Source organism: Dendropsophus ebraccatus, chromosome 7 (genome assembly GCF_027789765.1).
Source record: "Dendropsophus ebraccatus isolate aDenEbr1 chromosome 7, aDenEbr1.pat, whole genome shotgun sequence".
Lineage (NCBI taxonomy): Eukaryota > Metazoa > Chordata > Amphibia > Anura > Hylidae > Dendropsophus > Dendropsophus ebraccatus.
The window spans coordinates 54,556,004-54,580,823 of NC_091460.1; the positions used below are offsets into that span (position 1 = coordinate 54,556,004).

The window sequence follows — 24,820 nt, forward strand, 5'->3', positions numbered from 1 at the left end:
TACTTTGCATTAAAATTGTATCTCCGCACTGGAGGGACGGATTAAAAGACGCCCTGCATATACTTTAGTCTAAAAAAGGAGCTAGCATGTCCTCTTTAGGTTATGTTTCCCTACAGTATTTTGCAACCAAAACCAGGAGTGGACTGAAAACACATGCTAAGTTAACGCACTGTTAAAATTAAGTGGATGGCTGTCATTTAATGGCAAATAATGACTGTTATTTTAAAACAACTGACGTTATTTTCCATTAAATGATGGCCATTTACTCAATTTCAACAGTGTGTGAACATAGCCTTTCTGTGTTTTCAGCCCACTCCTGGTTTTGGTTGCAAAATACTGACCAAGATACTAAGCAAAAATACTGTGTGGGAACATAGCCTTAAAGTGAATTTAAAGGAGTTGTCCAGACTTGTCCAGAAAAACATGACTGCTTTCTCCCAGAGACAGCACCACTCTTTTGTGAATGATTTGAAGTAAACGTTGAATTGTAACACCAACACACAACCTAAGGGTAAGGGGTGGTGGTGTTGTGTGTGTTACTTTTTTTGCAAAAAAAAAACAAAAAACTGTGCTAACTCTGGATAATGACTTCAGAATCTCCAAATATTGCTGTGTGAACTATATGGGAGTTCACATTTTTAAATATTAGAATTCAAAGATAAAAAAAATAGAATTCACCATAAAGGATTTATTTATATTAAAATTGAATTGCATGTTTATTTAAATTTTTTTAACTTTTTGTTTCTTTACTTTTTCTTGTCAAGTTAGAGCTGTAGATTGACTTTGAAATTCATTAACTTCACTGATTTGTTTGTTTTTCCCTTTCATGCATTGACAAAGCATCAGAAAATGACTTGCAAAATAAGCGCCTGAAGCTTGACTATGAAGAAATCACTCCATGTCTCAAAGATGTGACACTGGTGTGGGAAAAAATGCTGAACACCCCTGGAAGAGCAAAAATTAAGGCCGATATGGAAAAGATTCATGCTGCTGTTGGTCAAGGTAATCATGTGACATGCCTGCTGGGCAGTAAAGTGTATTGCTGCAACTGTAGAAAGAAACATAAGTATTAACTAAAAATGTTATCCAGAAATGTCATAAATTGTAAGAATGTGATCAATATGCGGCTTTAGACATTCAACTTGGTTGTTTTACAATATTTTGACCTTATTAACAGTGTATGCATGGTTATCAGAAATGCCTAAAAAAATCCTACAAAGTCTATTTTGGAGATTCATCAAAGGGTGTAAAATATACACAGGTGTAAACTGCCCACAGCAACCAATCACAGCTCAGCTTTCAGCTCTGGTAAAATGAGAGAGAAGCTGTAATTGGTTGCTGTGCACTCTTTACACCAGTGTATATTTTTTTTTCCATCCTTCGATAAATTTCACCCTATGTGTACAGAATTTGAAATTCTTTAAAGGTCCCCATACACCTTATACTGTAGTGGGCTGTACCTGCCGCTGAAGTATGGGGCTCCACTGTCTACTTAAAGATGGTGGTGGCTGCAGCTTAACCTTCCCTCCCCATAGAGAATACAGGAACACTCTGCCATGTCACATGTTCCTTTATATGGGGAGGGCTGGGGAGTTGACTAATGATCAAATAATTGTTCAGCTGGGATGTATGTGATATATATCATATTATATAAGGTGTATGGCCACTTTTACTGATTACCAGGAAATATCTGGCTTATGTTTTTTAGCAGCCAGCATTGGCGAATTGCTGTAGTCATTTAAAAAAAAAAAAGGATTAAACTTTGCATGCACATTCAGCAGATGTTCTGTGACAGAGGTTTATATATAGTATGCACCCATTAGTCTTAAAGTGACTCTGTACCCACAATCTAATCCCCCCCCCCCCCAAACCACTTGTACCTTCGGATAGCTGCTTTTAATCCAAGATCTGTCCTGGTGTCCGTTCGGCAGGTGATGCAGTTATTGCCCTAAAAATAACTTTTAAACTTGCAGCCCTGTGTCAAATTGGCGTGGCCTAGAGTATGTGTGCCCAAGCCTTGCACCGCCTCTCCGTCCCTCCTCCCCACCCTCCCTACCATTAAGATCGTTAATGATCCAGCACCTGTGCAGTGTTCACACAGGTGATGAATAGGAGAACTCCTGCCCAGGGCATTCCTAATAATGTCGAGAGCGGGGAGGAGGGACGGAGGGGTGGTGCAAGGCTTGGGCACACACTCTACGCCACGCCAATTTGACTGAGGGCTGCAGGTTTAAAAGTTTATAGAAGCTATAGGACTGTACAAGCGGTTTGGGGGGTCAGATTGTGGGTACAGAGTCACTTTAAATCTAAAAAACCAGTTTGTCACCATTACTACAGCTTTTAAAACAATTAAAGCGACTCTGTATTTACAATCTGACCCCCCAAACCACTTGTACCTTCGGATAGCTGCTTTTAATCCAAGATCTGTCCTGGGGTACGTTCGGCAGGTGATGCAGTTATTGTCCTAAAAAAACCTACTTTTAAACTTGCAGCCTGTGCCAAACGGGAGTATCTGTGCTCTAACTTTGCACCATCCTATCCCTCTTCATCATTAGGAATGCCACAGCCACTGGAACATTTTTTCTATGCTGAACATTGCGCAGGTGCTTAACGATCCAGCCCATGTTCAGTATTCACACAGCTGACGAATAGGAGACCATCATTAGGAATTCTCCAGGCAGATTAAGAGGGTGGGGTGGAGGGACGGAGGGGTGGTGCAAAGTTAGGGCACAGATACTCCCGTTTGGCACGGGCTGCAAGTTTAAAAGTTGTTTTTTAGGACAATTACTGCATCACCTGCCGAATGGACCCTAGGACAGATCTTGGATTAAAAGCAGCTATCTGAAGGTACAAGTGGTTTGGGGGGGGGGGGGGTCAGATTGTGGGTACAGAGTCACTTTAAGAACAGAAAGGGTTAACTAAATCTAAATCCTTTATTATTAGGTGTCCCTCGCCATCATCGAGGAGAAATCTGGAAATTTTTAGCAGAACAGTATGAATTGAGACATCAGATGCTGAGCAGAAGCCCAGTAAAAGATGTTCCCTATAAAGAGCTACTTAAGCAGCTGACCACTCAACAACATGCCATACTTATTGATCTGGGTAAGTTTTGTAAAACATTTTATTTTTTTAAATTTCTATTAAGGATAAAAAACATTTTTGTGTGTTTTGTTCTTTTCACAAATAAAATCTAAACCCACCTTTTCCATTTGGGTTGGAAAGCTTGACAGTCAGTGTGTTTCTATCAGTCACCACTTAAAGGGAATCTGCCAGCAGGAAAATCACTATGAATCTGCTAAAGAAGTCAGTAATGAGGCCTGCATATTGGTCTTCCCTGACTTGTACACTAAAACAAACTTTTTTTGTCTGTGTGAAGAGACAAAGAGGTGTAGCTGTGGCACTGAAGTGCCCAAAGCTACAACACCTCTCTCCCCTCGTAATCACTGCCCCTCCATCTATGATTGACGGACAGAGGTACCGTGCATCTACATCGACTCCAGTGGTGGCTTTAATGACTCACCGTCCATGCATCTCAATAAAGATGCACAGCACCTCTGCCTGTCAATCATAGAAGGAGGTACAGAGAGGGTGGATAGCAGCCCGGGGCACTTTATTATTACAGCCACACCTCTTTGGCTTTTCACATGGACAATCAGAGTTTAGATCCATCACTGTATCATAGCTTTGTGAATATGGCCTAAATTAGGAAATACGGCCAAGGTAACAGTTATTGCCCATCCCACAAGCCTATGTAGTTGGTGAGCTGAGCAGTGTTCCAAGGCTCTGTTCAACAATAATTATCCATAAATTATATGGTAGCATCATTATGCAACATATCCATCCGATACAAGCAGTCAGGTAAAGTGCAGGCAACAACCAGGGACTAACCAGGTATAGGTAACTCATTCAAAGCAGAGATCTGTTTCAGCAAACGTATACTTTAAAATAACGAAGGAAACTGCTTACCTGCTCAATCTGCCTGTATCCAGGAGCATGAACTAGGCGGTTTATGTGTCTGGATACTGGAAGATTGAGCAGGTAAGCAGTTTTCTTGGTGTTTGTTTGCAAAGTATTAAAGAAGGACATGGATTTGTTTTTATGCTTTGCTTTAGGGTGCCCTCACACGCATCGGATCCGCAGCAGATTTCACGCTGCGAATTTGCTGGGAAATCAGCTGTGGATCCAGTGCCTGTTCATCCCAATGAGAATACGTACTCGCAGCCGGATTGACATCCCGCTGCGTGTATGTATGTTAACCCCCCAGTGGCCGGAGCATACATCTCCTCCTTCCTGCTCCGACTTGCTTCTGGGGTTTCCGGCTGGACGTCCCGCTCAGCCAATCAGTGGCTGCGGCGGGGCAGTGGACTGATCCGCAGCGGATTTTGCTACGAATTTGCAGCATGAAATCCACTGTATGTAAAGGCACCCTTACTGTATATTTCACTAGTGTTCAGGTATTTGCTTTTCCAGCATATAAGTGACCATTGTCTGCAGATAGCATTGGTAGAATGTATAGGAATAAACAAGCGGTAGTAATGATTTTGGTAAATACAATCTTTAGACCATTTAGATCTCTCTCTAATCTATCCAAAGCTGTATTGGGCAGTTTTCGATGTCTGTAAATGTAATAGCTACAAATGGCATGGGAGAATGACATAAAAAAAACAACAACAGCATAATGCAGATTATAACAAATTAGAGATGAGCGAGTACTACTCGAATAGTACACTATTTGAAATACTCAACAGGGACAGGCACTAGGAGCACACAGGCAGTGAAAAAAAAGCATCTGCATTCATTGGCTTGCTAAACCATGTGACCTTTACAGTAATCAGATAGTGGATTTGAAATTAGTTTTCAGATGAGACTTGGAGCTAGAGAGGGAGAGAGAGAGAGACAATCAGGTATTCGCTTGTGCATACTGTGCGTCACGTAATAAAGTCGAACGCCTGTTGCCTGCTGTAGGGCATTCTATATGTCATAGAGAGGGTATACGGCTGTATACTGTTTGTGTGCCATGAGACACTTTCTTATGTGTAATAAGGGCATATGGAAGTGGCAGACGACTTTGAAATTTTAAAGAGGACATGTCTGACTGCATCACACACAATGCCAGTTAGGGGTGGATGCTGTGTGATTTCCCCCTTGCCTATGCCATCTGGTTGTCATAGGCAACGTGATTTAAAGGGGTGCATGAAAATGTTTCTTTGACTTTAAAATGTGGCTTTCTGTCCATACTACTTTAAAGGAAAGAAGGTTTCCATGTATTTTTTCCACTTTACATAGAGGTTATATTGTGTTTTTGGAGTGTATAGTTGATAGGCTATGATAGTGGCGTTATACTGTAACTTTGATGTGTTAGATGCACCCAGGCATGCTTCCCCTGCTGTCCCAGTTGCATTACAGACGTGTTGGCATAATTTCCTGACTTGTTATTGTAGTCTTGGTGACCTCCAAGTGGTTGAATTTTGATTTCCAAGTGTCAAGCATTTTTCTCCCATACACTTTAATGGAATTCGATATTCGATCGAATAGTCGAGGATCAGGGTCTAGTCGACTTGATATTTGAAAATTCGAATATATCACTACTCGCTCATCTCTATAACCAATTTTAGGAACCTGTGAATTGGATATTTACCAAAGTATATAAATTTAGACCCATTTGTCACTCCTTCTGTTTGCATACATGTCATTCCATACTTCTGTATCCTGCATATTGTACAATAGGCATCTTTCAGTAGTTCTGGAAATCTTACAATGATTCATCTGTCAGTTCTAGTCAAAAATCCTACCATATGAAATACTCTCTAAGGGTGCGTTCACACCTACAGGATCTGCAGCAGATCTACAGCAGATTTGATGCTGTGTTCAGTTATTTAAATGAAATCTGCTGCAGAAAATCAGCTGCAGATCCTGTAGGTGTGGACGCACCATAAATGTCTTTTCTTGAGTCAGCCCCGGGCCCCTCTGCCACATACAGACATTAGTATTATAAATGACACATGATAGGCCTGGGGTCCAGGAGCTGAAAGTTCTGCTTCTGCCCTTTGTCTTACCTCTGATTGTAACGTTAAGGCATATTACAGCTTCTTGTCTTCTTCAGTCTTCTGGATCAGTGGTATCAGACTTGAAGCCCTTAGGCTGCTGTACAATTCCCATTATGCCTGAACAGCTAAAGCTAGTTTGACACTTGTGCTCTACGCACTATGGGCCTTATTACACAGAGCAGGAAAGGTTCTCTATGGAGATTTGCTACTGCTTGCTTTGGCCAGTCACGGACATAGGTGGCAGCAGAGAGCACTGTGTCAGACTGGAAAGAATACACCACTTGCTGCAAGACATACAGCAGCTGATAAGTACTGGTAGACTTGAGATTTTTGAATGGAAGTTATTTACAGTGCTGTATAACTTTCTGATACCAGTTGATCAGAATATTTTTTTTCTCCGAAATACCCCTTTAAAAGAGAAACTGGACTAAACAAATGTGTTGGATCCACCAGAGAAAGAGGCACTCATAAGGGGGCAATAAAACTTCCCTGAAGGAGAAGTTTACAATGTGGTATTTAAAATTTGGATTTTTAAAAAAAGATATCAATTTGAGCATATCTGGCAAAAAGTTTTTATTAGTCGTGGTTTGAGTGTTCAGACCCTGACGCAGAAAGAGCGGGAAGAGGAGCGAGATGGCCTCATAAACCTCATTGTGATTTCGCCTTGGTCATGTGATTTAGACCTGGGAGAGAATGCACTAAGTGCTCTCTTCTCTTGGCTAGTTTGTGTTAGCAGGACATATTGGCAGTTTTGTTTGGTTCAGTTTCAATTATTTATTATTTCAATTAATTATTTTTTTATGACCGTGCCCTGTCTTTAGATGACTGAGAGTGGTACTCACCAGGGTCATAGGGGTCACTTTAATTTCCAAACATTGCAGCATGTAGAACCTTCTGTCTAGTATGTTTGCAGCATGTCTGTCTAGCAGCTTTAGCACTGTGATAACTGTGTTGTGCATGCTCTGACCTGTGCCTGTAAATGCCTCTGTAAATGCCTGTGGTTTGGATAGCAGGTCCCTGAAATGCTGCTGTTGTGCTCACACTCTGGTTGACTCTGGCTTTAAATAACTGATAGATTTTCCTCTTTATTCCTTATTGCTGATAATCGTTCATCTTGACTCTCCTTCTTCTTTTGCTTTATTCATTGGATTGCATACAAGCGGTTTCAGACAATACATGATGATTTCACATACAGAATAGTAATGAATAGAAAATATGCCCAGAACTTTTAATTATTGTAAAATGATTTATTTCTTTTTTTATTTGTTTACGTAGTAATGTGATGACCCGGGTTCTCCGTGATAACCATCTATACTAGGAGAGCTCTCTTAGAAGTTTGTGGTAGGTTGTGGTTTCAGGCCCTGCAAACCAAAAACACAAGAATATTTTCACAACCCAGAAGAGATAATGATTTGTGTTTTTCTGCTGCTTTCACACGCCATAGACCTCCTATTCCCACTGATATGAAATATTATCATATAGAATATGATGGGCTTCATATGGATCTGTGTTACATTGCATTGCGCTGCTTTGATCTGAGGCTTTGTTGGAGTGAGAAGCACTGTAATCTTAGATTGTAATGGCATTACTGTTGCAGCATTCCTGAGACCCAAGGGTGGGGTAGTGTTTACTAAAAGGGCTGCTGTAAGCAACGCTTCATTTACCTTTACAAGAACCCTTCCCTGTCCTGTGCTTCACGTCTGTGCTGAGATAAATGGGAGAACGCATTCAAGAATCTGCTTGCTTATACTTCCAGTCCTATACTCTCTGGTATGTTGCCTGTCAATAACCGTTTCTGCCCCCTTCCCTCCATTCCGGTATCCAAGTGCCCCCTTGTTCTTGGGAAGTGTCAGGACAGTAATGATTTCACTTACAGAAGCAAGTCCCAGCACGCTTAATACCAGATAATCATTCACGCATCGATCCGGGGGCCCAGCCCTCGGTTTGTTTTGTCCCCTACCACCACCTTAAAGAAAATGTAGCTACACGTTTCTATCGTGCGCTTACACCATCAAGTCTTTAAAGTGGCACCCAACAAGAATTTACATGTCAATAGTGTTTAAGACATTTAACCCTGAGATATCAGTTAGAATCTGTTATGTATACAATGTCTAAGGCAAAACTAATGTTCAGTTCTCTAGAACTACAGCTGGCCAGAAGATAACCTGGATAAATATAACTTGGCTGATTATACAGGTCATTCCTAAAAGTAGTGGCACAACTCCTAGACACCCGATGTTGGTTTCCATGACTTTCTTTATCAACGGTGTGATGTCAGGACTGGGTTGTATGGGCTGACCAGTTCTTGTCTTTTTGTGCTAAAACTGTAAGAAACTGCAGCTGCACCCCCCCCCCCATATTCCTCTATTCTAATGTCTTAACTCTAGTCATAAAGACCCCCAAACAGGTAATGTTTTAAGGGTTTCCAGTATCACCACAGGGATATCCTCAGATCATGACCTTTTGGGGCTATTTGAGAATTTGAGATCTGGAGCTGAGAAATTGCTCTATTTTATTGGTTTTATAAAGTGTTCTGTAGTGCATCCATAATTCGTTTTTTTTTCGTGGATCTGCAATAAATGGGAGGGTGATAGTGAAATTACACATCTGCAAAAATTATGGATGCTTCCATAGACTTCTATGGGTGAATCTGTGATGCAATTACCGCCCGTACTAAGACATGTCCTGTATTTTTCCCTTCATGCTGGGCTGGTGCACAGGAATAGACTGGCACTGATCCATTCATGTAAAAAAACTAAACAAAGTGATGAACCTGATGGTTCATACACTTTAGGCTTTGTTCCCACACAGTATTTTTGCTCAGTATTTGGTCGTGGATGGTCGCCATTTAATGGCAAATAACCGCTGTTATTGTAAAACAATGTCCGTTGTTTTACATTAATAGCAGTTATTTGCCCTTAAATGACGGCCATCCACTCAATTTCTACAGTGTGTGAACATAGCCTTTCTGTGTTTTCAATCCACTCCTGGTTTTGGTTTCAAAATACTGAGCAAAAATACTGTGTGGGGACATAGCCAAAATAGTCTGTTTTTTGAAGTAGATGAGTTGTAAGCAGGATTCCCATTTATGCCACCAAATGTGGTGTAAGCAAGGAAAAAACTGAATCTGTGACAGGGTCATGGGTGCCCACATGTGTTAATGCAAGTGAACTAATGTAGCATGAATCTAATTGCTGACACAGTTAAACCTGGCTATAGGGATCAGAACACAGGGCATCACAACCTGTTGGATTTCATGAGGAATATTTCTTGCAAATCCTTGTGAATATTGTTTTCTAGAAGAATGTTGCATCTCGTGTTCTGCATTTACAATACACCAATGGATGTGCTGGGAAGTTCAGGGCTGCATGCAACCATATCTAATCTACGCGACATGTAATTGTGGCCGAACTGTGCAGATACCAGGGCTTCAGCAGTTCCTGACACAGCCAATGGTGGCAGCAGAGGGACCATCCCCTACTGCTGGCAGTCAGAATAAAAATGTAAAAAAAAAAAAGTATATATACAGGGTGGTCCAAAAGTAGCTGGACAGTATGTGTAATAGGGTTATGAAGGGGGAGAATTATCAGTATCAGACATGGTAAAGTGTAATGTAATATATATATATATACTGTGTGTGTATGTATGTGTGTGTGTGTGTGTGTGTGTGTGTATGTGTGTATATATATATATATATATATATATATATATATATATATATATATATATATGCACACAAAAGTAGTTGTTTCAAAAAAGTAGTTGGTTCAAAAGTAGGTGTTTACAAACATGGGGGTAATTTATCAAACATGGTGTAAAGTGAAACTGGCTCAGTTGCCCCTAGCAACCAATCAGATTCCACCTTTCATTTTCCAAAGAATCTTTGAGGTATGAAAAGTGTCATCAGATTGGTTGTTAAAGGCAACTTTAATTTCCTATGTGATGTCACTGCGGGGAAATTAAACACTTACTTACAGATTACAGCTCATCGTCCCCGCAGGGAAAATGTGGATTCTTACCCTCATCCTTGTTTTTCTTATCTCCTAAGTGGAGAACCCTCTTAACATGGGTCCAAACTGCACCATGCCATAAGAATTATGAGGACATAGGACATCTAAGGTTTATTATAAGGATGTCATATATATGTAATCTGTGCTGCTACAAACTAGCAGTGATGACAGTATTTGTGCACTACATTTGTGCTCAATCGATAGAAAGTACATTTCCAGGAAGATTTATAAGCTATTGATGTTCTATGAATAATGTGATTTTTTTTTTTTTTATTTATTTTTTTTTTCCATTCCATTTTATTGAAAGGTTAAATGGGGATACAGAAAGGAAGAGGGGAGGGCAACATACGGAGAGTTATCACATAGGACATGGTCACGAATACACCTGGTCATAAGCATGTTGCAGAAAACCTCCAGTAACATAATGTCTAACAGACTGACAAAGCTCGGTCAATGTGATTTTTTTCTATTAATAGACCATATACATGTTTTATAAAATGGATCTGATCATAATAATAATAATATTTGTATAGCGCCAACAGATTCCGCAGCACTTAACTACTGCGGATACTGATACTGAAATACTCATGTGTATGTGGTTAAAGGGTAAAAGGTACAATTTTATCAATGGGTGAGAAGTAAACATTCTGCTCGCCATTGGGTGTCACTGTGGAATCTTATATTAAAGTATTTGCAAATCCATTCTTCCCTTTACCAAGACCATATAGTAAATGATCAGTGTATTACCTGATTTGGCAGGGTGTAAAGATAGCGCGGGGCTATTTTAGTATTCCTTTATCTGATGTGCGGCAGTGAACCTTATGAAGTGTCGCTCTTTCACCACTTCACTACATAATTCATAGGTTGATTTCATGCTATTTACCTAGGAACTGGTGTTGAAAGTTTACTTAAGAAGATAAAACCGCTTTAAAAGATTGTTATTTTTGTTTGACCTACCCTAATAGGAAGGTTCAAGTAAATCTATGTGAGTTGCTTACCTCTATTGTTTTCATAGGACGTACCTTCCCAACACACCCATACTTTTCGGCCCAGCTGGGAGCAGGACAGCTGTCACTCTACAACATACTAAAGGCCTATTCCTTGCTCGATCCTGAAGTGGGTTACTGCCAAGGTCTGAGCTTCGTGGCTGGAGTTCTGCTGCTACACATGAGTGAAGAGGATGCCTTTAAATTGCTGAAGTTTCTGATGTATGACATGGGCTTAAGGAAACAGTACCGACCTGACATGGTCACCTTACAGGTACCAAGAGTAGTCTGAAATATTCACATTAACTTGCAAAATTTCAACCGGACCTGGTTTAAAGGGACACTTCATAGTAAAGCATTATTACTGAACATATGTGACCTTATTGCAAGTATGGAGCAAATTTTCAGTTGCAGAAGTGGTCTTGTGTGCTACCATTCCATTAATTGTCTATGGAACTGCTACGGAGAGCTTAGTGCTTGCTGGCACCCCCTAGTTAAAAGGGTAGTCCGGCCCTGAAAACCTACCCCTTGTGTCTTATCGCAGGTGATCCAGGCTCTGAGCCCACCCACAATCTGCAGAGCAGAGCCCCGGCTCTTCCTGATGCATGAAATGGTGGAGTGGCATGCACTCATTGCATTGTCTATGGGAAGCTGAAGATACCAGAGTACATGAGTTGGGTATCTCCGTTGCTCCCATAGACAATTCATGGGAGTGTGTACTGACCCACTGGTCCCATACAGTGGGGAGAGTTGGGAGCCTCATTCTGGAGATCACCGGGGCAAAGATCCAAGAGGTCAGATGATCGTCATTCATTCAGTGGTGCAGCTGGATCGTTCATGTTCATCGAACACACAAAAGATGCTGACAAAAATCAGCAGATGAACACACAATTTTCCGCTTGCCCTTTTACCTGGACCGATTTATGGGCATGTATTTCTGCCAATTCTCGGTCGGTGTAAAAGGTCCCTAATTGATGATCAGATGGGAAATCCCATTGTTTTATGTTCAGCTTTTATATGGGAATAATTTTTCCTCTTTCCAAATTGCCAGATATGTCTGGCTGTAAATACAGAGTATTGTACTTAAGCTTATGTAACAACTTGTAAAAAAGCTAAGATTTTTTAAGATGTGTTGTATATTGTCATTTTGCTTGGTTCTATTTATTTTCTGAATGTCTTCTTTGGAGTTACGCAGACGTGATGACTGACTGCTACGCATTATGACAGATTGTTAGAAAGAGAATTTCCATTGTAATTCATCTGAGAATACAAATGTAACCTATTCAGTATCATCCTAAGAAAACCTCTTGTATGGTGAAATGTGACCTCTCTCTTCTTGTCTCTTTCTTAGATCCAGATGTACCAACTTTCTCGGTTGCTTCACGATTACCACAGAGATTTGTACAACCACCTAGAAGAGTATGAGATCGGGCCTAGTCTGTATGCTGCACCTTGGTTTCTTACCATGTTTGCATCTCAATTCCCTCTAGGTTTTGTGGCCAGAGTCTTTGGTAAGTTGTGTAAGCAGTATGGCTTGTATGTTTTATTACTCTTCACGGACATGATGATGAAAGAGATGACAGAATTTGGGATGGGAATTTAACACATTGATGGGTGCATCTGGGGCACTGTTAGATTTGTATATATGTTTGTGACCTGTGTACTGTTACTAGATGGAGATTTGTGATTATCGTACATTACTGGCAGTTCTTGCACACTTTGACACACTATTGCACCACTTAAACTGTTGCACACTCTCTCAAAAAGGGTGGCCTAAGTGAAAAAAAAAAACCTTTATTAGTAGAGAGGAGCGCAACTCCAGCATGCTTAAATCGGATCGTTTGGCAATTAAGTACCGAAGGGCAAAGAAGTTGGATGCAGCCTGGGAAAACATGAATACATAAGCTATAGGCTGTATCCATGTTTTCTCAGATGGCCTAGCGCTTCATCCAACTTCCGCCAATCGGACTCAAGCATGCTCAAGTTGCGCTCATCTCTATTCATTGGCTCTTATAGTGAGATCCGCTAGCTATCTAGTAGTCTTGTGTGTCTTTATGACTTTAATGCATTTATCAGTCTGCAAGGAATAAAATGGTAACGCTTGACTGAGTTCTAGAGAACAATATAGCATCACTGTGCACTTCCCACTTCTTATCCTGATCAATACATATGGAGTAATTGTTTAGCTATGAATGTTCCATCTCCTCCATGGAGAAACAGGCAACAGACCATCGCTATCGTTAACAGTTGCAGTAAAACCAAATATCATGTGGATATAAAATCTGTACCAAAACCCATGTCTAATCTGACAGGTGTGAGCAGGTCCTTGCTTGTTAATATTTGTAGCTGTGAGAAGTGATGCTCCTTACCCACAGAGGTTTGTCTTTCTATGCGCTTTTAGTCCTAGAATAACAAATGTTTCTTTCATAAAACACTTATGGTTATGTGGCTTTTAAGTGATATGTGTGTGGATTGCTTGATTAACAATAGCAGAGTAGATTACCTTTGGGGGGGGGGGGGGGGGTAGGGAGAAGACTGAAATGGATTAGTAGGAACTGTGTTGGACTTAGTACAGATGCAATGTGCTCTTAGCGCTGTTTTCTTTAGCGCTTCTTCTTTATCGTTTTTTCTTTAGCGCTGTTCAATGCATTGTTGCTTATTGAGATTGCGGCCGTACAGTGGATGCTGTTAAAGTATTAACGTTTGTTTCCCTAATATGATCAATAGGGCTCATTTGTTGTCCAAAGTGTTCCTCAAGTGCAGGGATGGGGAACTTTCGGCCCTCCAACTGTTGCAAAACTACAATTCCCATCATGCCCGGGCAGCCAAAGCTTTAGCTTTGGCTGTTCAGGCGTGATGGTAATTGTAGTTTTGCAACAGCTGGAGGACCGAAGGTTCCCCATCCCTGTTCTAGGGCTTGCAGTCGTAGTGCATACTACTTCTCCCCTCTGTGATGCGGCTCCATTAGAATCAATGGAGCCGCATCATAGAGGGGCAGGGTCGATGCTCGGTAACCTCCAGTGCTTCAGCCCAGGTTGATACTCAACAACAGACTGGCACTGTGCGTGGGAAATGGGCCATAGTTGAAAAAAAGGACCATGGCACCAGCATCCCCGTACCGACACCATTCCTTTCATGTGTAACACTTAAAGCAAATGCACCTGATGGTATGTTTGCGTTAAGATATTAGGGCGAGATGGAAATACCTTGGCATTGGGAAGGGTTTACACATAAAGTAAATTTTCTTGGTTGATATTACGACTGTCAGTGGATTATCTATTTTGTAAACTACAAGGCTAAGTTCACACGCTGTAAGCGTGTCACAGAAAGGCCGTTATCTGTGAAGTTCAGCCTAGCCGGTACTGCAGTATTGGCCGGATGAACATCACTTCTTTCGAACTGGAATGCGGCCACATTCAGGTATGCCCGCACTCTAATTAACCACAGGAGACAATGTAAAGTACGTCCGGAGCCACACTTTACATTGTCAACACAATCAATTTTGTGCAGCCGCTGTTCAATAATTAGCGGCCGCACAAAAATGACTTGTCAGTTTTCAGTGTGGCCGCATGGAATGCATACACACTTTATACACCCCAGCTGGGATTCCATAGCGTTCAATGTGATCGGCAGCTGTCATTAAATAACGGCTGTTGTTTAATAAAAATTTAAGTTGTGTGCACGTGGCCTAATACTTTTACATGACGATTACATTATAATACAAGTTTTCATATTCCATTTCTCTTAAATGTGAGACGCTTAATTTCTGAGCACTTTTAATCTGAGCCAATTCCGCAGTGAGATATTAAGGTTGAAAAGTTGTTCAACCAGTAGAATTTTTGTTTGCATAATTATTATGTACTTTCTAGAGTGCAATATTGGTGTTCCTACTGAAGTATGTCATACATTTGTATTGTGTGAAGGTACAAGTATGTTAAATGTGCTCTTTTGGCCTACACAAAGGCACTCCCTTGCTAGGGGTCAAACTGCAGGTAACGGAAGTGCTACACCTAAGAACTTTTCCAGAGAAGAGTGCAAGAAAGGACAACTCAGTTGTGAACAATGTTATATTTGTAAAAGTGTGTATCTCTGATAAATGGCGCAGAACAGTCCGCAGATCTTACACCAACTCTCCACCAAGGTCAAGAGTAAACATTCTGCCTACACAACATGATCTCCTAACCAGAAGAATACGGTTTAAGTTATTGACTTGCATTTTGTTTTAGTATTGTTACTGCACTAGGGGCAGCAGGTGACCCCTGTATTGGCAACCCTGCCCTAGGTTGTACCATCCACTGAATAAGTGGCAGACCTCTTAGTATTTTAAATAAATCTTGTTAAAGTTTGTAAATGCTAAACTCTACTCCTTACCTTGACCATACTATCTACACAATAGGGGATAGTAGTGTGTCTGGTTGATCATCACTCCTTCCACCATCAATTGTACTGACTGGAATAACTGGGGACAGAGCTCAGTCATTGCTCGCTGTGTTATAGACAATACATATAGTGGTGGGCTCGCAGGCGCGCTACCAGCCCATGCACAAGGGGCGCTTATGATCTTTTGATCAGGTTAGGGCCCTATTCCACCGGACGATTATCGTTCGCATAATCGTTAACGATTAACGATCTCAAACGACCGCTATTGCGAAAGACCTGAAAACGTTCACTCATTTCCATGGAACGATAATCGTTACTTATGATCATAATTGCGATCGTTTTTCTTCGCTATTTCTTCGCTATTGCTTTCGTATCTATTGCGAACGACCGAACGATGTCTTATTCAATGCGAATGATTTGCGAACGTTTAGTGAACGAGCAAGGATAAAAATAGGACCAGGTCTTATAAAGCGGTCAACGATTTCTCGTTCGGTCGTTAATCGTTAACTGCATTTCAACCGAACGATTATCGTTTAAATTTGAACGATTTAACGATAATCTGAACGATAATCGTCCGGTGGAATAGGGCCCTTACTAATGGTGAGACCCCCTCAGTTATCCCAAACATATCTCTGCTGTAAGTTGGTAATACATGCTGTAAGTAGGCCAACTCCTTTAAGCTGTTATAGCATAAAGAAAAGATCAGACGCGTGCTAAACTGGCAGTGGTTGGACATATGTAAAGCTTTAACATGAATAGGCTCAGTGTGATTGTTACTCTGCCACAAGGCAAGACAGAATTGTGAATAATAAAAAAAACTTGTCCAATGTTTGTCTTGGCTGCTATGACTCCTGAGGTTTCAGTCTCATAAAACTGATTATATATTTTGACTTTTTTTTTTTGTAGATATGCTTTATCTTCAGGGATCGGAAGTCATCTTTAAAGTGGCTCTGAGTTTGCTAGGCAGTCACAAGCCCTTAATTTTGCAACAAGAAAATCTTGAGTCTATTGTGGAGTTTATAAAGAATACGCTGCCAAATCTGGGCTTGGTGCAAATGGAGAAGACTATAAACCAGGTAATACAGGAGACATTATTTTCTTCTACAAGGAACTTCACAATGAAGCAATGGAGGTGACTCTGTATTTTCTTTGTTTACAAAGAAAAGGCCATTTTGTTAGTCATAGAAACCTCCAGTGGTAAATGTCAGGACTCAAGTATGGAGGCAGGAAAAGTATTAGAATGCCTAATACTACATCTCTTAGGTTTATTTAGAATTTACAATCTGTATGCCTTCATTAAAATGTTCCATCAGGTAGGCCATGTGATCTCAAGGTGACCTCCTGGAAGTTACATGTGTTTCTGTGCTCTCAATGGGTGTACCATCTCAGCCAGCAGAACTTCCTGTATGATGAGGTTACATTGACTGTTCAACACAAGTTTTTTACAGAGGGAGGGCAAAAACTCCTATTAGAGTTATAATGATTTTATAATTATCAATGCAGCAGAGCTGGGATGAAACCAATTACATTGCACGGCTAGTTATATTGATGGTGCATTATATAGGCATAAAACAAATAAATAGGGAGTGCTTCTTTAAAGGGAACTAATCAGCCCAATTGGGCTGATATGGTTCCCTGGAGCAGTGTATAAAGCTCCTTAGCAGCCCGCGGCACGTACCTGCCATGGCTGCGGCTGCTTTATACTGGAGAAAGACAAGTTTTATTACCTGAGAACGCGGCAGGTAGAGACGGAGAGGTAGTCGTCTGTGCGGTTCCCCGCCCATGTCTAGTCAACGCTCTCAGCCTATCAGCGTGCTCGGAGGGGATGAGTGACAGGCAGAGAGGCCAGTCACCAGCCTCTCTGCCTGTCAATCATCCCCTCCATGCTCAGGTAATAGAACTTCTTTTTCTCTGGTACAAAGCCTTTGCAGCTGCCGCGACCGATACGCCGGTACGTTTCGCGGGCTTACAGCGCTCCAGGGAACCATACAAGCCCAATTGGGCTGATTGGTTCCCTTTTAGGTTGGCTGTTAAAAAATTCTCAGACTGAACTCTGTATTATGGTGGGGCGCTAGACCAAATAAAACAAAATCTCATAAAGCAAATGATGATATAAGTGTCATGACTATTACAAGGCACTGAAAATGTGATTGTGCTTATTCACAAAGACAACAGGTGAGCCATTGCTATAGAGACATAAGAGAAACAGATTGCTGAACTAGGCATTGCTCCCACCAAGCCAGAATCCTGCTCCACACTGATGAGGGGCAACACCCTGAAACAGCTGTATGTGGATGGTTACCTAGCCTTGGTTTATCCCTTGTCATTACATTGACTTATAGGGCCACTTAATATGGTGGTTTTGGTGGTTTCCTAACAGGAGCTGCTCCTTGGCTGGGTCCTTCCCGAAGGGATATCTGGCTAGTCCTGTGTTTTGAGACTCTTCAATGAGGCTCCACGGGCTCCTCTTTTGCATATTCATGTTTCCCAGGGGGCAATGCACCTAGGACTTCACTGCATTGAGCGCTTTCGCCGGCAGTGTTGTCGTTTGGCTGGTCTCCCTGAGTTCAGCAATCTGTTTCTCTTACGGCTCTACTAGGCATTGCTCTCACCAAGCCAGAATCCTGCTCCACACTGATGAGGGGCAACACCCCGAAACAGCTGTATGTGGATGGTTACCTAGCCTTGGTTTATCCCTTGTCATTACATTGACTTATAGGCCACTTAATATGGTGGTTTTGGTGGTTTCCTAACAGGAGCTGCTCCTTGGCTGGGTCCTTCCCAGAGGGATGTCTGGCTAGTCCTGTGTTTTGCTCCACGGGCTCTTCTTTTGCATATTCATTGCTATAGAGAGGCTGCTTTCACTGGTATCATTGGATTGCCTGAGGAGCCCTTTACCAGTGAATACATTTTAGGCTGTAGTGTACAACGTTGTACTTTTTGTTGGTTATCTCCTGAGATCTAGAATAGTACGTATCCTTCTTTTCCCTTCTAGGTTTTTGAAATGGACATTTCAAAGCAATTGCAGGATTACGAGGTAGAATATCATGTACTACAGGATGAACTGATCGACTCCTCTCCTCTCAGTGACAACCAGAGAATAAATAAGTTAGAAAAGACAAATAATACCTTGCGCAAACAAAACTTTGACCTGTTGGAGGAGTTGCAGGTATGTACATAGCTGAAGATGCAAACAACCTAGTTTGTTACAATTCTCCAGGTTTTTCAGCTGAATCAGTGTTTGCTTTCTTTCTTTGCTCTCTTGTATGTGTCTTAATGATCCATGGCATTTGTTTTTCAAGGGGTTATCCAGGCTTACAAAAATATGGCTGCTTTCTTCCAGAATCTGCTTCTCTCCTGTCCTCAGTTTGGGTGTTGTTTTGCAGCTCAGCTGCAGTGAAGGGAGCTTAATTGTTATACCACACACAACCTAGAGACAGGGGTGGCGCTGCGCTTGGATCTTGGATAACCCTCTTTAAGTGAAAAGTGTAAACTTCAGTTTTAGGGTGCCTTTACACGTACCGTATCGCTGCTTATTTCTCGCACAAAACTCGCATGAAACTCGCATGAAAGTAGCTGCGTTTTTTGTGGTGTTGAACTCTCCTCATATGAAATTCAAAACTCGCATGTAAAAATCGCATGAGAATGAGAATACACATACATTGGCTTGATAGCAATCAGTATCACTGTGGATTTATGTGCGAGAAACTCACAGCGATACAGTATGTTTAAAGGCACCCTAAAGGGTGGTTTTATTATAAAAAAAAATAAACACTTTAGGAATACCCAAAAAAATTGGTGAGACAGCTGAGCGTTTGTCTGAGAAACAAGGCAGGGTTTGTCATTGGATCAGGCATCTTCTGCCATCTGTGTTTTCTGATATCCAGAAGTGCCCAGAACTCTATAGTTCTCTATAAGGGATTTTACCTTTAAGACTTCCCATTTCTTAACAGTATCCTGCCCCCTGACCAATTTTTGACCTAACTTGTATGGGAGCAAATCCCTTCCTATTCCCTGATACCAACTTTTAAAGCTGGATGTGCACTTTATAAAACCACCAGTTCTATCTCCTGTTTTCCATATAGACATGGCACCGACTTATCACTCAGAGAACAGAAGGGTTTGGTGGCAATAATACAGCACACCCAACCTGTCTCCCTACTAACATGATCTGTCAGTAAGTCAGGAGGTGTTTGACATTGGTATAAGGTACTAATATCAACTAGTCTTGATATTCTTAGTTTTTGTATCTACAGTTACAATGGTAACAGACTGCAAAACCCTGCCTAGTCAGATCCTGCATACCTAAATGTATGAGTCTTCATAGTCCAGGATCTAAAATGTCATTTCTTGCCCCCATTCTGGGTTGTCCACCTCTTGTCCACAGTCTGATAACTTGCTTCCCACTTAAAGGGGACAGGATGAGTTATTAGGGCGTATTCTAAATTGTGACCATATGTGGGCATAGTTTTGCTCATATACAGCAGTTGCAATTTGGCATATGGCCTGGCACCTTAAACCACAACCTTCAAGTGGAAAGAGAGAGACCAGGCTGTGTCTATACTGACCTAACTTTATTTTTATATGAGTTAGCTTTCTGTTTCAAAGTGAAGCAATGTTCCTCTTAAATTCATGTATTAATTTTTCTTCCCTGTTTAGGTATCTAAGGGCAGAATTCAAATTCTGGAATCAACGATAGATAATTTACAGGCCAATGAGGTCAAATTAAAGCAGTCTGTCCAAACCTTAGAGCTGGAGCGATCCGCCTTGCTAAACACCATTGAAGAACTGAAACAACAGGTTCAGAAGTCTCAAGATATTCCTCTCCAGCCAGACCATGATCCTTAAGAACATTTCAAATACCACACAGAACTGTGATTTTTACCAGAGATGCCCTGGCCATGTTCTTCCTTATCCATTGCACATGCCTCCAATCTTTAGACAAGGAGGATCTCAAGGCTCATGATCTCAGGAAGAAATCTTCTGACATTATTTTTTTTAATGTTTCATTGTGGTATTTCATATCTTTTGTAGACGTTTCCTGCTCATTCCTGGTTTCTTTTCCGTGGTAAATTCCAGACTATTTTTATATTGGCCTAGCAAGGGAAATCATGGTTTTAGAAAGGGAGTGCGTAAAAAAAAAAAAACGAAAGGCTATTGTAATCGAAAGAATACAAGATCCCATAGGTTTTTAGATCTCCAAAACACTGTCAAGAAGCAATATTGTGGGCTGAGCTAACATTTAGTCCTGACATAGCTATTGTTACGTAAGGATCGGATATTCCCACAAACTAATTTTTTTTTATTCAGTTAATCTTTCCGTAACATTCATTGTGAGAATATCAGTCTGCTCTTCCATCTGTTCCAACTTTCCAGTTTGATAAACTATAATGGCAGCAATGATCTAACATTCATAGATTCCCTAAATCTAGGGACTCTCTGTTTGCAAAATTGTAATTCCCTAGTGATTTAGAACAGATGTATAGTCAAAAATTGGACACCAACAACCCATATTAATATGGTATCATAGAAGAGCCATGCCATGTAAGAATCTTCAGTGGCTGAATATACTGCTGGTTAGCAGAACAGCTGATGTTTCTTCATACTACTCCACCTACTTCACCAGTAACGTGAACAGGAACTAGATAGTGTCAAGCCTAGGAATAAGTCACATCAAGTTCCTGTAAGATTACTACATTGTAATCAAAGATCTCTTTCCTAATGTGTTCTACTTTTTCTACAGTTGAATATGCAACATTTGCAGTGCTACATTGGAGTCCTAAAATTTACATTTTATCATATTTTTTTTAATTAACCAAAATATTTATAATTGTATATTATTGTCTTAAACTCATTTTTTTAAGAGCCTTTATATGTGTTGTGCTTTTAACCTACATAACCATACAATTAGATGTTTGCTTTGGATCAGAATTATTTCTTGGGTGCAAAATCAGCATACAGTACATGAGAACCCAGACTTGCATAGAACCTTTGGTGTGTATATATATATATATATATATATATATATATATATATATATATATATATATATAATATAATATATATATAATATTATAATCTTGGATTACTTCCTCAGCCACACTGAACTACATAAGTTATTATTGGGACACTACTTAACGCAAACAACTATTACCCCATAGGATTGACTAACTGAATGGAACCCATTGTTAAAGGGTACATCCGAGCTTTTGTCTTCGGGAGAAATTGAATAGAGATGGTGGGAGGCACAGATGACAGTGTTCAAAGCCTATGCTGAAGGGGCATAAGTCATTGTACAATGGCCTCTGCAATGCTACTGCCCGGTTAACCCTTTTAATGTTTGTAGCCCAAACTATACCACAATGCTGCTGAATGTATACAATGTATTTTTGCTGTATAATAAGCAACTCTAAGCTAAGGTAAACTTGATAAATTGTTTTATATCTATTGCAGGACCAGAGGAGGAGGTGCATGGCACAGATTCTTTTCAGTATAATTTGATCCTATGCCCACTAAGCATAACTGTTATACCTGAATGATTTCCCTTCAAATGGGCACTTAAAGGAGCAATCCCCTAGAAAACCTGACTTCCTAGAAATCACTAACAATAACTGCATGCCGGTCTTCTGTGACTTAAATAAATGTGAAGTAATAACGGTGTATCAGGGTATTGAAGTGCCCCCTGGTTGCAACGCTGCTCACTGCTACAAAATTGCTGCCCTCCCTGCTCGTCCAGCTATGACTGATAGAGAGGACAAATTTTCAGTGGTGATAGGTGTTGCAGCTAACTCTTCACCTATTTAATTGGTTATTGCAGCTACTTTCTTGCAAAAACAGCGCCACCCCTGTCCCCAGGTTGTATGAGGTTTTGCAATTCATCTACATTCACTTCAATGAAACTGAGCTGCAAAACCCCCACCCAAACTGAGGACAGGAGTGGCGCTGCTCCTGGAAGAAAGCTGACCTGTTTTTCTAGGCCTCAATAACCCCTTTAAAGCCAAGGAGGAGTCGTATGCAGGTATGATTAGTCTCTGGGATTGCCATGAAACTGTGTGACCAGTTTTCTAACTGCTTCCTATTTTCTAGGTAACAGATTAAGTAGCCTGTAAAATTTTTTAGTGTTAACAATTTTGTTGCATATTTTAAATGCACGACTTTTATGCACAAAAAAATTGCAGACTTTTATTAGTTTTTTTTTTTTGCCAAAATAATGCAATAAGGCCCTGCATATCAGTGTGTATTATGCCCGTAACAGTATGTCCAGAGCGGAATGGCCCCATCCACAAAATGTACTTTTTGTTGAGAATTTTTGGGACAGAATACACACTGCAAATATATGTTTGTGAGATCTGAATAAACCTTTAGCAACAAAGCTTTGCCTAGATTTTGCTGTAGAAAAAAAGGAACTGTTTGATTTCATTAAAGATTGTAGGCTTGAGAGTCATCCATGGAACAGGAATAAACAAATATATTTAAATGACTACATTTTATATGAACTTCTCTCTGTCATTGTTAATCTTTTAAAATGTAGTGTTAAGCAATGTTACGTTATTGTATATTAGTATATAAAGGTGTGAGATATTATATATAATATTTTTGTCCAAAAATTAAAAACTAATACCACCAGAGATTTCATACATTACAGAAATAATAACATGTGTGCATTTCACTTATTCATCCTCCATCCTGGTAATGAAGCTGAGATTTGCAGTGCCCTCTATGGGATCCTACAAATGGATTCATAGCCCCAATTTACCAACAAAGTGGCTATTCTCAATCAGGAAGTCAATAGCGGTGTTTCGTCCCTGATACTGAAGTAGAAAGTCTTCTTTCCCATCTCAAGGATTCTAGGAGAGTGCCTTAAAAGGAACCTGTCATCACAGGTAAACCATGCATCTTAAAGAAAAACTCTGGTGAAAACAAAAAAATCCAATTCAGGTAGGGGATGGGAGAATCTATACTTACCCATCCCTGTGTCCCCGCAGCTCTTCATCACTGCTCATGGACCCCCACCAGCCTCCTGAAGCTCACGCTCCTGCATTTTTGCGATCTGGCTCAGGAATGAGCGGGCACTTCCCACTGGGTTGTGACAACACCGGAACATGGGAGAAACTGGAGCCCAGAGGGTGAGAGTGAGGTGGCACGGAGACTGGTAAATATAGATTCTTTAGTATTATGGGCACATCCTGCCCGCAATACTACTGTATTTTGAGATCTATCAATCGAAGATGGTAAGGTGGGGGGAAGCGGCTGGGGACCACCCCAGTGGCTTATTCTAGCAGCATGAAATTGATGACAGGTTTCCCTTAACATCTCAGCTTCTATACTTAGAGGGTTTTATTGACTAGTGTGATATTAACTGTGATCGTAGCAATTTCTTTATAGTCAATAAGATATTTATAAATCACCAACAACGTATCGCTAGAATATGGTTATCAACAAATGGTTAGTGTCTTTTAGCCTTCGTCTACTGGTGTCATTGGGTCAGTGGCAATCATCTGCTGCTGGTTTTTTATTCCTTAAAAACTTCCCAACCCATTCAGATTGTTATATAGGACAGGTTTTTTTTATGGGAGCACATGTAGTCCTATTGGAAAATAAAATGTTAGGACACCAGTTATCACACGTCTTGCACCAACACTTACCTTTAACACCCTCCTCCCAACCGCCTGTTTTGTGAAGAGCGAGCCTAATCTTTATTCTATTGAAATATGTATATTTTTTTTCTTAGTTTTTAATAATTCACAGAGGGCTGAAGAAATATTAGATTTTTGCACATTTAAGCTACTTTCGAAAGTGGGGATTGATGTATAGTCACTATTTTAGTGCTGGAGATGTGATATAAAAATATGTACTGGTGAAACATTGAAGTGTTTTTTTTTTGTCGTCAGTGTTGGAGTAATTGTTACTTTTTAGCAACTGCGGTTATCTGGGCAAAAACTTAGAATTTCTTATCAACAAGATCTAAGAATGTAAAACCTAAACTTGAAATATGTGGTGAAAAATTCAAGGCATTACAGAATGTCCCAAAGGTATTAAAAAATGTTTTGGTGGAGCAGTTAAAGGAAGAATTCTAGAATAAATCACGTATCAGGAAATGTGTGTATTTTTGATTCTAAAATCCCCTGAAGTTATGTATGAGATCTCTATGGGCTGGGCTAATTCCAGGTATACATTTTTTCTTGTACAGTGTTATTTTGCTTAGTGTAATGCATATCATGTATAAAGTAGCACGTGTATATATAAAGATTTACCACCACTTGTGTTCTTGCTTTTTCTCAAATTGATTTAATGACTGTGTGCTTTTTCATTCACTTTACACATTTTAACAATACAGAATGAAAACAACTTAACTGGAGTTATCTGGGATTAGAAAGAAAACAGCTGTTTAAAAAAA

At 40.4% G+C, this 24,820-nt stretch overlaps 1 protein-coding gene across 5 annotated transcripts in view; it reads left to right on the forward strand.

Annotated features, from left to right (window-relative positions):
• Positions 1–24,687, forward strand: part of TBC1D1 (TBC1 domain family member 1) — a 135,068-nt gene extending 110,381 nt beyond the window's left edge. For 4 of the 5 annotated variants that reach the window (XM_069977508.1, XM_069977504.1, XM_069977505.1 and 1 more), the window contains 7 exons: positions 841–1,002; positions 2,944–3,102; positions 11,073–11,317; positions 12,395–12,554; positions 16,330–16,499; positions 18,419–18,592; positions 20,083–24,687. In XM_069977508.1, coding sequence (XP_069833609.1) covers positions 841–1,002; positions 2,944–3,102; positions 11,073–11,317; positions 12,395–12,554; positions 16,330–16,499; positions 18,419–18,592; positions 20,083–20,271 — 1,259 coding nt within the window. In that variant the 3' untranslated portion in view covers positions 20,272–24,687. The remainder of the gene's footprint in view (positions 1–840; positions 1,003–2,943; positions 3,103–11,072; positions 11,318–12,394; positions 12,555–16,329; positions 16,500–18,418; positions 18,593–20,082) is intronic. The other variant, XR_011363930.1, reaches the window with a different exon arrangement.
• The last annotated feature ends 133 nt before the right edge of the window (positions 24,688–24,820 follow it).